Here is a 15,235-nt window from a genome sequence, read left to right on the forward strand (position 1 = left end):
GAATATTGTTCACCAGTCTGGGCGAAAAGTGCGCATGTAAATAAAGTAGACACCCAATTGAAAGAGACGATGAGAATTATCTCAGGCACACTCAGGGCTACCCCATGTGACTGGCTCCCAGTCCTTGCCAACATAGAACCCCCTGATATAAGGTGCTCCATGGCGACCTCAAGAATATATAGGAAGATCGTACACAATCCAGAACTCCCTATACACCAAGACTTATCACCCATCAACAGGCTAAAATATAGGTCCCCCTTTTGGAAGATTGGCAGGGAATTACAGGACTTCGACCCAAAGCTAGCCTGGGGGAATCATGGCGCAAAAGGACACACAAGAACCAAAAGCTTATCGATGACCCCAGCAAGAAGATAAATGGTTTTGATCTCCCTCGGAAGCTCTGGGCTGCCTTAAATCGCCTTAGAACAAGCGTGGGAAGACGCAAACATCTAATGAATAAGTGGGGACTTGCGGAGAGTCCCATGTGTGAATGTGGTGAAATCCAGACAATGGACCACCTACTGGTGTGTGAAGTGGTTGGATATAGTGGTGAACTGATTCAAAACTATAAGTAGCATTGTGCAGTGTTGTAATTTCCTGGTGGATTGTAATGACACTGTAATATTTGCCTTGTATATGCCGAACGAATAAATAAATAAGAATAGTGTTTGTAATAAAGATGTAATAAATTTAAATGTCATTCTGGATGCTGGAGTATTACTGCATGAACAGTGCAAATGTAGTAAATGATGAACTTTTTTTGCTTTTGCCATTTTGTGTGTGTGTGGGGGGTGGGGCAGGGAGGTGGGGGGGGGGGGGGGGGGGATGGGTGCAATGACAAAGTGTTTCATAAAGGTTTCAAATCATATATAAAGTTTATTGGAAGTTGCTAAGTATTTTTATTCTGAAATACTGGGTGAATATAGACTGCATCATTTGCATACCATGAGTTACACTGCCTCAAGGCATACAGTTTCTAAGTGTAAAATATGTCTTACTGTATTAATCCTTTAACAATAATTACATAAAATATTAGGACTCAAGTTTTTGTTAAAAAGTTTTCAGTGGTGATGAGCCACAGTCATATTTTTAAAGAATAAGCTGCCATATATTCATAAGTATAATAATTTATAATATATTTATAAGTATAATATAATGTATTTATAAATATAGTAGTACACAGTCAAATGGCACTTCATTCTTTCAACTACTTTCAACAATTTTTGTTGTCCCCAGCAGCCGCTAGATAGGTAACCAAGAACTGGGATGATGACAAATCACCAAGTTAGCCATTTAGTAATACAGATAACAATCATCTATCAATATTATGAGAAGAAAAGTCACTACTCAACATATAGCAAAGATGCTGAGTCACAAATAGGCACAGCAAAAAGACTCTCACAGTTATAGCTGTCAGCCGTTAAAGCCTTCATCAACAACATACTGACGTTCACGTGCACACACGCACTTGTGCGCACGTGCACACACACACACACACACACACACACACACACACACACACACACACACACATGAAAACACAACTCACACATAACAGTTATCTATATATTTTTGCTAGATAAATGTCTACACAACGACACTAATATTTATCAAATAGCAACAATTGCATATTTTATTAACATCCTAGCCACAAATGTGCTACATACTCCACTATTCTGTAAACTTAATTATATATGTAATTAATAGTTGCTGTGTATTGTATTTAATGCTTCAGGTAAAACGCCACTTTCCAACTGGCCAGCAGCAGGACAAATCAAGTTTCATCACGTGTTCTTAAAGTACAGTGAAAATGCCCCACCTGTACTCAAGGACTTACATTTCACTATAATGCCTCAAGAAAAGGTTAGTTGTGAATTGTTTTGCTATTGATTTATTATTATGAAGCACCCAAATTATTTATTTCTGAACCAGTAGCAGCTTCATTAACTTTCCAAACATTTGAAATATATCCATGTTCCACACCATTAATAAATTTTTATGAAGTTACTGTTGATTATATGTAATAATAAAACTATTGTTTTTATTGTAAATGTCATGTGGTATGGAAGGCTATTGCTTTTTATGGCTGTTGCTTTGAGGGCTTCTTTACCTAGCCCCTTGGCTATAATCCATTCACTCAGATATTTAAAGCTGTTCTGTAGCCTGTCTGGTATTTGGTGTTTAATATGTTGTATTGTCCTTGAGATCTGACATAACATCTGGGTCCCCCTCGCCCCACCCCACCCCCAACTACCATTCCCCCAAAAAAAGAGAGAGAGGGACAAGAAGAAAAAGAAGATATTTGAAAGTATGTTTATTCTGTTGCATCCTTCATGACAGTAATTTATTAATTTTTACTGCTGATATTTCAAAATATTCTATCTTTATGTCTATGTCATCTGTAAAAACTAAATATTCTATCTCCACTCCTTTCTTCTTAGTCTCAGTCTTTAAAAGTTTAAAGAGGTTCCAGAATTTTAGTTCCTTGTGCCATTATTTTATTATTTTTGTGTTCTATTCGGATATTTTTGGAAATAATGCATCTGCTTGTTTGTGTAGTTCTGAGATTTGTTCTTTGGCATTATTCAGTGAGTCAGTAATTAATCCCATGTCATCTGCAGATCTTAGTCAATCTATGGTGTTTTTATTTGAATTTCTTCCTAATTGAACATCCTTAGTATTGATGGATTTCCTCCATTCTCTCACTACCTTCTCTAATGCACAGTTGAAAAGTAGGAGTGGTGAAGCAACCCTGTCTTACTCTTGATTGTATTTCAAAAGGTTTTGAAAGTTTCTCCATAAATTTTACTTTCAGTGTTGTGTTTGTTAAAGTTCCTTTAATTATTACTGTCATTTTATTGTTGAGTCTGAATTCTTTTATAATGCTGATAAATGCATTTGTCAGTTGAGTCATATACCTTTTTCAATTATGCCAAAGTTATTATGTATTTCAAGATCCTAGTTTTCTCCATTTCTATTATGTTCTTTAGAGTTAGTATTTACTCTGCACAAAACCTTCCCTTCCTACATCATTCTTGGTACTTTCCTTTAAAACTGCCATGGACAAGATCCCTCTATAATTGTTAGGTTCAGTTTTCTTTCATTTTTTGTGTAGCACACATGTCAACACCAATGTCCAGTCTGATGGTAAACTGTTCATTGTTCAAATTTCATTAATGATTTCTGTTAGACATAGACCAACATTTTCATTAGAGTGTTTCCACAATTCAGCAGCTATACTATGTTCTCCTGACACTTTGTTACTTTTATGTTGTTTTATGATTTTTGTATTTTCTCTATTGTTGGTAATTGAGACTGGTTGTATGCCATATGGTATTATAATTTGGGGTAACTCTTCTCATTCTAAAAGGATATTTTTGGCTCAGAAATGGGTGGTTCGGTCAACAAGTGGTGTAAGTTCACAAACCTCTTGTCAACCCCTGTTCACTAGTCTGGGTATTTTGACATTGGCCTCTCAATATATATATTCTTTACTGTCATTTCTTGTTAACAGTATCAACTTACTCCCAAGGATAAGCAGCTTTCACTCAAGTAATACTCGGCAGAAATCGTACCTGCATTTGGATCGGACTTCCTTAACTCTTATGCAGAAAGGTGTGTAGTATAGTGGTGCATCCATTTTCAGTAAACTACATCAAGAGTTCAAAAATCTTGGCAGTAATCCAGGTGCTTTCAAATCTAAACCGAAGAGTTTCCTCGTGGGTTGTTCCTATTCTGTCGAGGAGTTCCTTGAAAAATAATCTGATTGATGTTGTATTGTTGATTGTGTTTACTTAAACTTATGACTTGACTTTTTTTGGGTTCATAAACATTTTATTTTTATCTGTTGTTACTTTTACATCGTAATTTCAGGTACTGACATGTTCCATGACCTAGAAAATTTGCTCCTCAATTTGGTCCTAGGGAACTTGATGTGTAAATAAATAAATAAATATTTAAATTACATTATCAAAATGAAAGTCTTCTTTTGGTGGATCACAGTTGTGTAGTTCTTTAAAGTAGTCCACAAGTGTTCTGCAGCTCTCTGTGCTATTATATGCAGTCTTTTCCATTTTTGGGTGTATAAACTGTAACTTGGTGGTGTGCATTTCTTTAAATTATTTTGAATGTTTTATAAAAGCTCATTGTGTTGTTGTGCTTAAAATATAGCTCAATTGATGTTGGTTGATCTTTTTTATGTTGTAACCTGATATTTTGAGATCTTTAGATGCACGTTTCCTTGCTTCTATAATTTTTTTCGGTTTTATTAATTTTATCTGCATTCCAGATGTTCCAAACTCATTGCCTCTCGATAATTAACTCATCACAATCATCATTCCACCAAGAATCTTTTCATTTCTTTTTACATGGAATAGTTTCTTCTACAGACTGAGTAATGTCTTTGAAGCACTTCCCAATATTCAAGCATTATTTTTCAAACTGCATTTTGTAGTTATTTTCTCTACATAACTTTTGTATCTCAGACTTTTTGGGTTGGTTTTGATTCTTTTTTTCGAAATACTGGTCTAATCCTGAATTTAATGATAAAGACATTGTGATCTCCTGGCAACTTGTACAATAAGTACCTCCATTGCAGAGTGTCTTCTTTGACCAACATGGTCAAGTTGTTTACCCCCACAAATTGGATATGGTGATTGATATCCATGTAGTTTGTTTTCTAGGAAGTTTTGTGAAGAATGTTGGTTTTAGTCCTATGTTAAGCTGTCTGAACAGGCTTAAGAGTCTTTCTCTATTTTTATAGGTTCTTTTATAGGTTCTTTTATGTGCAGGGAGTTGTCCTACTACAGATCTGTACTGGCTTTGCCAATATGTACATTCAAGTCTCCAGGTCATAATACTGTTTTTTCAATGGAATCTGGTCTAGGGTGTTGACGTTATTATTATTATTATTATTATTATTATTATTATTACTGCTGTTACAAAACTGTAAGCCTGTGATTGCACTAATTATAATAATATTCTCAGAAGTATATGTATACTGTGAAAACTTTATGGGTTTCTTATGCTCAAACTAAGAATGGTCTGCATCATTTATATTTGATGCAATTGAATATTTGATCGGTGTGCATAGAGTATACAAGGCCGTAGAGTTTTTGACTAGATAGTATAAATATCTGTCAGGACAGAGTTGATAAAATAAGTGAGTGACAACAGGATAATGCAAGAAACCTACAGTGGATACCTTTTTAAGCTACTGACGGATAATATAGCTAGAAAATGTGGTAGACAAAAGAAATGATAGAAGAAAGAAGAAGAGGAAACTACAGTTGGCAGGCATAACTAAACAAAATTAAGCAAATGAATAGAGTTCCTCATTTTTTTAATAGAGATTGGAACTTCAGTTGATTGATTTTAAATTAAACTAAACTGGAAACAACTGGCATAATTCGAACAGTCCTTGGGTGTACTGCCAGTCCATAGTGTCCAACGGGCACAATATTTCGGTGATCAGACATGTCGCCAATGTCAGGTGTGCTGACGAACTGAGCTCCTGAGAGCGGGTGGCTGTCTTAAATCCCCTCCCATTGCAAGGCGTTCTCTCCACGGTCCGTGCCTGTGCGTCAGTACTCGCTGAGACGCTGGCGTCGGTGTCTGTGGTGGTGTCGTTGTAATTGCCTCGTCCGCCCTAGTCGCCCATTCGTTTCCTTTGCTGAGCATATTTTTAATTTGAATCAGTGCTGGTTCCCATGCCCTGCTGAGGTTGTAGCTGCAATCTCGGTTGATGAGTCCATCCCTGGTATGAATTTCGATAGTCTCTCTAACAACACTGTCCCAGTATTAAGATGTCAGTGCCAGGACCCTGGTATGTTGGTAGTCCATTTTGTGATTTTTGGACAAACAGTGCTCTGCAACCGCCGACTTGTTGGGGTACCCAAGTCGAGTGTGCCTCTGATGTTCTCAGCAACGATTTTCGATGGTGCGCTCTGTCTGTCCAGTATAAGTCTTCCCACATTGACATGGAATCTGGTATATGCTGGCCTTCTACAAACCGAGATCGTCTTTGACACTTCCCAATAATGCTCGTATTTTATTTGGTGGGCAAAAAACAGTTCCTACTCAGTGTTTCCTCAATATTCGTCCTATTTTCCCTGATAGTGCACCAGTATATGGTATATAGGCAGTGGCTGTCTCTTTCTCTGTGACTTCTTCCATCTCCACACACTGTGTTGTAGAGGTGGGGTGGAGAGCATGTGTGATCTGCCATTCCGAGTACCCATTTTCCGGAATACAGTTTTGAGGTGTTCCAGCTCTTGGGGCAGACTCTCTGCATCAGAGATGGTGCGCACCCTGTGCACCAGTGTTTTTAGCACTGAGTAGGAACTGTCTTTTGCCCACCAAATAAAACATGAGCATTATTGGGAAGTGTCAAAGATGATCTCAGTTTCTGGAAGGCTGTCATATACCAGATTCTGTGTCAATGTGGGAAGACCTATATTGGACAGAAAGTGCTCGCCATTGAAGATCGTTGCCGAGAACATCAGAAGCACACTCGACTTGGGTACCCCAACAAGTCAGCGGTCGCAGAGCACTGTTCATCTGAAAATCACAAAATGGACTACCAACATACCAGGGTCTGGGCACAGACATCTAAATACTCGGACAGCATCGTTAGATAGGATATCGAAATTCGTACCATTGACGGACTCATCAACCGAGATTGCTGCTACAACCTTAGCAGGGCATGGGAACCAACATTGAGTCTAATTAAAAAGATGCTCAGCAAAGGAAATGAATGGGTGACTAGGGCGGACGAGGCAATTACACCGACACCACCACAGACACCGACGCCAGCGTCTCAGCGGCCACTGACACGCGGGCACGGACTGTGGAGAGAATGCCTCACGAGGGGAGGGGATTTAAGATGGCCAGCCACTCTCAGGAGCTCAGTTCGTCAGTGCACCTGAGAATGATGACAAGTCTGATCACCAAAATATTGTGCCCATTGGACACTATGGACTGGCAGTACACTCGTGGACTGTTCAAACAAGAAATATGAATGGAGAAACTGAAGAAGCACAACTGTCATAATGTTTTAATAGCCTCATAATTGGGAAAGTACATTTAATTGCATGTAAAAACCCTAAAATATCCACATATACATGGTTTAACTGTACATTGTTCCATAAAAATCAAAGACAGAAATATATAAAATGACGTAGAAGGAAATAAAACTATAATACTCTGGTGATCAACAATATTACAAATAACTGATAATCACATTCTTAATATCAAGTATGCCTTTCACATTGTAACTGACACACTTACAGACAGATTAACTATAGTTTCGTGCTTTTAATTTATAAATTAATAGACTGTTTCACTGAGGCTCATTATTGCAAAATTTCTGTTACAGGTTGGCATAGTTGGTCGAACAGGAGCTGGAAAATCATCCCTTATTGCTGCACTTTTCAGGCTAGCAAACATAGAAGGAGAAATTATGATTGACAACATAGACACAAGTACTATAGGCCTCCATGACTTCCGTCCTAAAATCTCAATAATCCCTCAGGAACCGGTGCTCTTCTCTGGGTCTCTCCGTAAGAACTTGGATCCATTTGATGAATTTCCAGATGCTGATCTGTGGCAGGCATTGGAAGCAGTAAGTTTTTGAACAGTGATTTTTTCACTGCTTTACTCACTTACATTTACATCCTTATAAGAATTTATTTCTTATAATTTTTGGTTTCTTATAATTTATACACTTGAAGAATGATTTTAAAACTGTTGTATAAATACTTCTATTATTTTACATGTCTGATGATTTACAGTTGCATTAAATATTACTAAACTTATACGCAGATTGCAAATTCATTTGATGTCATTGATATACAATCTGTTAGTGACACATGGAAGTTTATGGTAGACTGGACTTGAACTCTTTGTCAGTAAACCTATCCATACTTCTGTGTATCACTTTTAACATAAAACCAATACTGATAGAAACTCACTCCAGAGATGGAACCAAGCAGTACTGAATGTAACATTGACAATGAAGAGTAAAGTGGGCATTACTGTTGTTAGAACAATAAATGGAACACATTTGTTTCCAAACAAGACACATCACATACCCTTGACATTGTACTAAAGTTTATCGATGGAGCTTTTATTCATCTCCTACATGGATCCATGGAATGTGGAATAAATAAATAAATTCGTATAAATAAGTAAGATAAATAGAGAAATGTGGGAGTGAGAAACTACTACACAGATTACTAGAAAATTTTGAAGTGTGAATATTTCATATTTCCTTTCTGTTCCAAAATTCCATGTTATAAGAGTAAAGTTAAGAACACCTCTTGCTTATAAAACTGGAATTGCATGACAAGTTACATCTTTTAAATATGTTAACATTTGTGATACTGAAATCAACTCCCCATGAAAAATGTACCTTGCCATTGGTGGGGTGGCTTGTGTGCCTCAGTGATACAGATAGCTGTACTATCAGTACAATCGCAATGGAGGAGGATTTGTTGAGAGGCCAAACATATGTGTAGTTCCTAAAGAGGGGCAGCAGCCTTTTCAGTAGTTGCAGAAGGAAAAATCTGTATTACTAAATGATCGGGTCTTGTAACATCAGCTGAATGGCCCTCCTGTGCAGGTACTGTGATTGGCTGGAAGCAAGGGGAAACTGTTGTGATTATTGGATTCATGTCTATCCTGTCAACAATAGTGTGTTCACTGTGCTGTTCATAATAGCTTACCTGCATTCCTATTTTGTTATTCATTATTAAAGCTACTCCTGCATTATCCCTATTTGATTGTATATTTATAACTCTGTATTTACCCAACCAAGAGTCCTATTCCTGCTGCCACTGAACTTCATTAATTTGCACTATATCTAACTTCAAACTATCTATTCCCCTTCTTAAACTATCTAACCTTACTGCCTGAATAAGGGATCCATTCCACACTTCTTCCCATAGAACACCAGTTTTGTTTCTCCTGACGAACACATCCTTCTGAATTGTCCCCACCAAGAGATCCAAATGGGGGACTATTTTACCTCCAGAATATTTTACCCATCATCATTTAACCATAGAGTAGAGCTGCATGCCCTTGTAAAAATACACGCAGAAAGTGAAGCAAGCACAATTCAGACACACATGACCACTGTCTCTGGGTGCTGAGGCCTCAGTGACCTTGGCTCACCTCAGTGGCCAGAGACAGTGGTCATGTGTGTATGAATTGTGCTCGTGTGAATTGTTGTGTTTTCTACTTCAGAAGAAGGCCTTATGGCCAAAAGCTCAAATGTGCAGCAGTCTTTTTGTTGTGTCTGTCTGCAACTCAGTGTCTCTTCTACACCAAAGCGCCAAATAAACTGGCACAGGCAAGCATATTCAAATGCACAGATATGTAAACAGGCAGAATATAGCACATAAATGAGCAATGCCTATATAAGATAACAAGAGTCTGGAATGGTTGTTAGATTGGTTACTGGTGCTGCAATGACAGGTTATCAAGATTTAAGTGAGTTTGAATGTGGTGTTATAGTCAGTGCATGAGCGATGGGACACAGCATCTCCGAGGGCCAGAAAAAGATCCTGTAAGAATGGGACTAATGACAACTGAAGAGATTTGTTAAACATGACAGAAGTGCAAACCTTCCACGAATTGCTGCAGATTGGGCCATCAACATATTAAAACCATTCAACAAAACAGGATGAACATGGGCTTCATGAATCCATGGAGCCTGCATATCAGCAGGGGACTGTTCAAGCTGGTGGAGGCTCTGTAATGTTGTGGGGCGTGTGTAGTTGGAGTGATATAGGACCCCTGATATGTATAGATATGATTCTGACATGTAACATTTACATAAGCATCCTGTCTGATCACCTGCATCAATTCATGTCCATTGTGTGTTCCAATGGACTTGAACAATTCCAGCAGGACAATGTGACACCCCACATGTCCATAATTGCTACAGAGTGGCTCCAGAAACACTCTTCTGAGTTTTATTTTATTTTATTTATTTATTACAATACGTATTCTGTAGATCTAGTTCTGCATGTTAAGGCATGGATGTTAAACGAGTCAAAAACATGTAGTTCATTCTTACATTAGTTTCCATAAGGACAATAAACAAAGATGAATGATATGAGTTGGAAACACAATTGGTAGGATAAAATTACACTCACAAGCAGAGTTCCAGATACAACATTCTGATTTTGTCCAAACAATTTTTTACAGATCACATTTAATTCATTATTACATTAGTTTCTATAAAGACAATAAACAAAGATTAATAATACAAGTTGGAAAAACAATTGGTAAGATAAAATTACACTCACAAGCAGAGTTCCCGATATAACATTCTGATTTTGTCCAAACAATTTTTTACAGATCACCAGTTAATATGATTAACACAGCAAAATATATTGAGGCAGGAATATTCAGTAGTAGTTGGGAAATAAAATTAGCTATCTCTGCTATAGAATTCTTCTAGAAAATAGAAACTTTTTTTAAGCAAGAACTTTAGCTTATTTTTAAACAGTACTTTTTTTAACTTGTAGACACTTTATATTACTTGGAAGTGCATTGAAGAGTTTTGTTCTTGTGTATTTCACACCTTTTTCCACCAGGGACAGATTTTTCAGGCCACAGTGTATGTCACATTTCCTCCTTGTGTTATGGTGATGGTACATTTCATTTGTGTCATATTGAGGAGGATTGTGAAACATGAATGTCATCATTGAAAAGATATATTGTGAAGTAGTGGTTAGGATCCCTATTTGTTTAAAAAGATTGTGACATGAGATTCTTGGAGGCACTCCACACAAAATTTGGACAACCTTTTCTGACTTGTAAAAATCTTTTTCAATATTGGTGAATTGCCCCAGAAGGTTATTCCATAACACATAAGTGAATGAAAGTAGGCAAAGTAAGTAGATCTTGAGACATTGATGTCTCCAATTTTGGCGATTATCTGACTGGCAAATGTTGCTAAGCTGAGTCTTTTCAGGGTTTGGTTGATGTTTTGTTTCCAGTTAAGCCTACTATCTATATATCTGCCCAAGAATTTCAAACAATTTGCTCTCTCTATCTGTTGACTCTCATGTATAATGTTTATTTCCTGTGGACTTTTATGACCAGAATGGAAATGAATATAATTAGTTTTGCTGAGGTTTATTGATAGAGAATTTACTGTGAGCCAGTTCAGAACATCCTCAAGTAAATGGTTGGCATTTAATTCTAGATCAGAGGGTATCTTACTGTCTATCACAATACTTGTGTCATCAGCAAACATTGTAAAATTGCTTGCTTTGTTTGAGGACAATGGTAGGTGATTGACATATATGAGGAATAGCAGGAGACCAAGGACAGAACCTTATGGAACTCCATATTTTTCTGTTCCTCAGTTGGACTCTATCCCTTCTATATGACTATTGTTTTCTGTTGTCCGCCCCGTAGTTAGGATTTGAGCCAGTTGCCCATTTGTCCTCGCAGTCCATAGTGGCATGCCTTCTCTATAAGTATTATATGACTAACACATTCAAAGGCTTCAGGCAGATCACAAAATATGCCCACAGGCAATGTCTTCTTGTTGAGGCATTCCAAACCGTTATTCGTAAACAAAAATATTGCTTCGGTTGTGAAGATACCTTCTCTGAATCCAAACTGGTTTTTACTAATTGTTGCATGTTTTTCTAGGTGACTGATTATTCTGGCATATATTAGCTTTTCGAGAACTTTATAAAATGTAGTCAAAAGAGAGATAGGCTGATAAGGTTGTACCATCTGAGGCATTGCCTCTTTTGTAGAGGTGCTTTGCAATAGCATATTTCATCCTTTCAGGGAAGATATCTTGTTTGAGAGAGGCATTGAATATATGAACTAGGACTTCACTGAACTCATTGCAACAGCAGGATTTTAGAAATTTGCTAGAGATGTCATCAACACCAGTTGAATTTTTTGCTTTCAAAGAAATAATGGTTTTTTAAATACTTTCACTGGCCACCAAACTCCCCAGACATGAACATTATTGAACATATCTGGGATGACTTGCAACATGCTGTTCAGAAGAGATCTCCACCTCCTCATACTCTTACGGATTTGTGGACAGCACTGCAGGATTCATGGTGTAAATTCCCTCCAGCACTATTTCGGACATTAGTCGCATTCATGCCATGTTGTGTTGTGGCACTTCTGCATACTTGCAGGGGCCCTACATGATATTAGGCAGGTGTACCAGTTTCTTTGGCTCTTCAGTGTATGTGGTTGGTAGCAATGTAACATTTTTATAATATTCTTGTTATTCTGTCCTGATTTTTTCATTATTAATTTTGTAACTTATTTCTGGGTTGAAGTGACTTTTCATTTTCCTATGATATGTACAAATTCGTGCTGTTGCCTCTGTCTGTCACACATGACCACTGTCAGTGGCTGCTGAGACTTCTGTGGCCTCATCTGTCTTGTCCAGCATTTAAGTGTGTATCAGTCTGCTCTATTTGTTGCTATTTTGACAATGCAAATAGTACTTTTATTTTGTCTCAGATCTTGTTAATATTTGGTTTTCTCTGAATTTACAGGTGGAACTGAAAGAAGTAGTAAATGAAACGCCTGCAGGGCTTAATTTTCAAGTAACTGAGGGTGGATCAAATTTCAGTGTTGGCCAAAGGCAGCTGATTTGCTTAGCAAGAGCTGTTATTCGCAAAAACAAAATACTTGTTCTTGATGAAGCGACAGCTAATGTGGATCCTGTGTAAGTTGTTTCCATTCATTATGGGTGCTTGTTTCATAACTGAGAAAATATGAGACGGTTGTTTATTAGCAACTCAATGCTATATCTGTTGGAAAGTATTAACAAGTTCTTGATAAAAACTACATATGAAATAGTAATAATCTCTGTTAGCTCATAATAACTTTACAGCCTTTTTGCTTTTCACTGACCTTGAAAAGGAGTTGGTTAACAGTTCATCAAATATTACTATTATTCACTTACTAGACCACACCATCTACAACAAATGGGATTTCAGAGTTTTGCTTTAGCTTTTGTTTGTGTCCATATTACTTTCATTCTCTCAGTATGGGCACATTTGCCATCATTATTTATTCAGATTCTTCATGGATTTTTCTGCCAGGCCAACTATCCAACTGTGAATTTTGTGCTTAAAATGTTTTCTGTCAGATATATCAAGTTGTGTTATTCTTGCTTCTTTCACATCGTCCTCCACTGAACTGAGTCATTTTACTGGTTAAATTGTTTTTTTACTGCAGTTGTTGTAGAATTCTACAACCTGTCTAGTTAAGCACGTCAGTTTCATTCTTTTAATATGTCCATAAAATTTTAGCCTGTTTTTCTTGATATCCAGGAACTATTAATAATCTTTTCAGTTTCATTGTTTGCTCTTAGTGTATGTGTTCCCTCTTTAGTGTAATTTGGACCTAAAATATTCATAAAGACTTCTCATTCTCTCTTTTGGATTTCTGCAGTGTCCTTATTTCCTTTTGACATGACTGTTTCTGACTTATAAAGCAACTCTGGTTTGATTGCTGTGTATTAGTGTCTCAGTTTTCTATCTGTTCTAATATTGGTTCTTTCCAATTTGATTGGCTCGTCAATTTTAATCTACGTTTCAACATTTCTCTCTTGAACTAATCAGATTTTGTACTGTTTAGTGTTTTGATAATAACTGCAGTCATCTGGAGGTTCAGACCTTGTTCTTTCATAATTTGAAAGAGAGACATGTGGTCCACTGAGTCATATACTTCTTAAAAAATCTACAAAGTTGCAAACTACTTTCATATCTCAAATTTTTATGTCTGTGGATAAATTTCAGAATTAAAATTTGGATGAGCAAGATCTATTTGGTCTGAAACATTTTTTTTTACACCTGCCACTTTTGCATTCAAGTTGTTGTTGTTGTCTCTTTTCAGGAGACATTTTAATGGCATTTCATATGTGACTGGAAGAAGGGAAATCGTTCTTATAATTATTAACAACAGTTCTGTCTCCCATCTTATTTAGTGGGTGTGTCAATGCAGTTTTCCAGTCATCCAAAATTTTCTTTGTGTGCTAAATGTTTTGCATGCATACCAAAACTACTAATCTCAGTTTACCTTCAATCACCTAGCAAAGGGGAAAACTCACTGGTTAGGCAAATAAATAGTTAAATGTCACACTGTGTGTTGTATTGCATTGAAATAATTAAACTGTTAAGCCACGAAGGTGGCTGTGTGGTAATGAATCAAGACTGTTAGATTGTGGAGGTGAGTGCTGTCTCATTTTGAGCCAATATTGTACTGGTTCAGTTCTGCTGTACAACCTCAGTCTGTTTTCCAGGTGGTTACCCATTATTGTATAGACAATGGAGGGCTAGATAAGCATTTCTGCTTCAATTATGCACTGTACGAACAGGAAGAATACAAAGAAAAAAGAATCTACATTAAAACACTGCAGCACAGATAGAGTTCAGCATTGATATATCTACCTGAAGATTTTGCCATTCATTAGTCACCATGTTTTGACAAAAGATTCACAGGACAATTATACAGAGAGAGAGAGACAGACAGATCCAGGCATATGTCACATTTCTACAATTTGTGTCAGCACTCTCACAAGAAATTAGTCCTTTCCCCATGCCCCATGTAGTACCATATTCTGCTACTCCAAACCGAGTCAGTGGTTCCCATAATTTATTTCTGACAGCACAGTTGAGCTTTATTTAATTAATAATAACAACAGTATATAAAGGTTTGGACTATGTGTTTCAACACAGTACCTACATATCAGGTATTATGTGTGTAAATAGATCAATGTTATGACACAAATGGGTTAATTCTTTCAAATGTAAATAGCATGTGAAATGGCTTCATGGGTCAACTGCGATAAATGTAATTTATTTTTATGTTTTTGGGACACCAGACTCAGGAGTTCTGTGATAGTTCCATCTTCACTAATGCTTTGTAAATTTTGTTAGGCTTTTGATTTCTCTATCAATTTCCTGTTCTCTTGGTGCTTGTCAATTTGGATTGGTTTTTAGAGCTATTTGTGATGGAAATCTTTATGTAGGATTAATGCATTTTAGAAGTTTCTTGAAATATTTAGAAAAGTCTCTATAATTACCTTGGTTGTCCATTTCCTTTCTGGAACCAGGTATTTTGCAGCTGGTACTTATTTGGCTGAGTTTTAGTTGTATAAATAGTTCTGGTGTTATTCTTTTGGAAATTTTATTCAATTTCACAGTCACAACTGCCCTCATATTGTCTTTTTGTT

General features: G+C 36.9%; 1 protein-coding gene across 2 annotated transcripts in view; it reads left to right on the forward strand.

Moving 5' to 3' along the window:
• Window positions 1-15,235, forward strand: part of LOC124593679 (probable multidrug resistance-associated protein lethal(2)03659) — a 283,510-nt gene that overhangs the window by 235,454 nt on the left and 32,821 nt on the right. For both annotated transcript variants that reach the window (XM_047131975.1, XM_047131976.1), the window contains 3 exons: window positions 1,736-1,863; window positions 7,376-7,621; window positions 12,549-12,721. In XM_047131975.1, coding sequence (XP_046987931.1) covers window positions 1,736-1,863; window positions 7,376-7,621; window positions 12,549-12,721 — 547 coding nt within the window. The remainder of the gene's footprint in view (window positions 1-1,735; window positions 1,864-7,375; window positions 7,622-12,548; window positions 12,722-15,235) is intronic.

This window comes from Schistocerca americana, chromosome 2, assembly GCF_021461395.2.
Source record: "Schistocerca americana isolate TAMUIC-IGC-003095 chromosome 2, iqSchAmer2.1, whole genome shotgun sequence".
NCBI classification, from domain to species: Eukaryota; Metazoa; Arthropoda; class Insecta; order Orthoptera; family Acrididae; genus Schistocerca; species Schistocerca americana.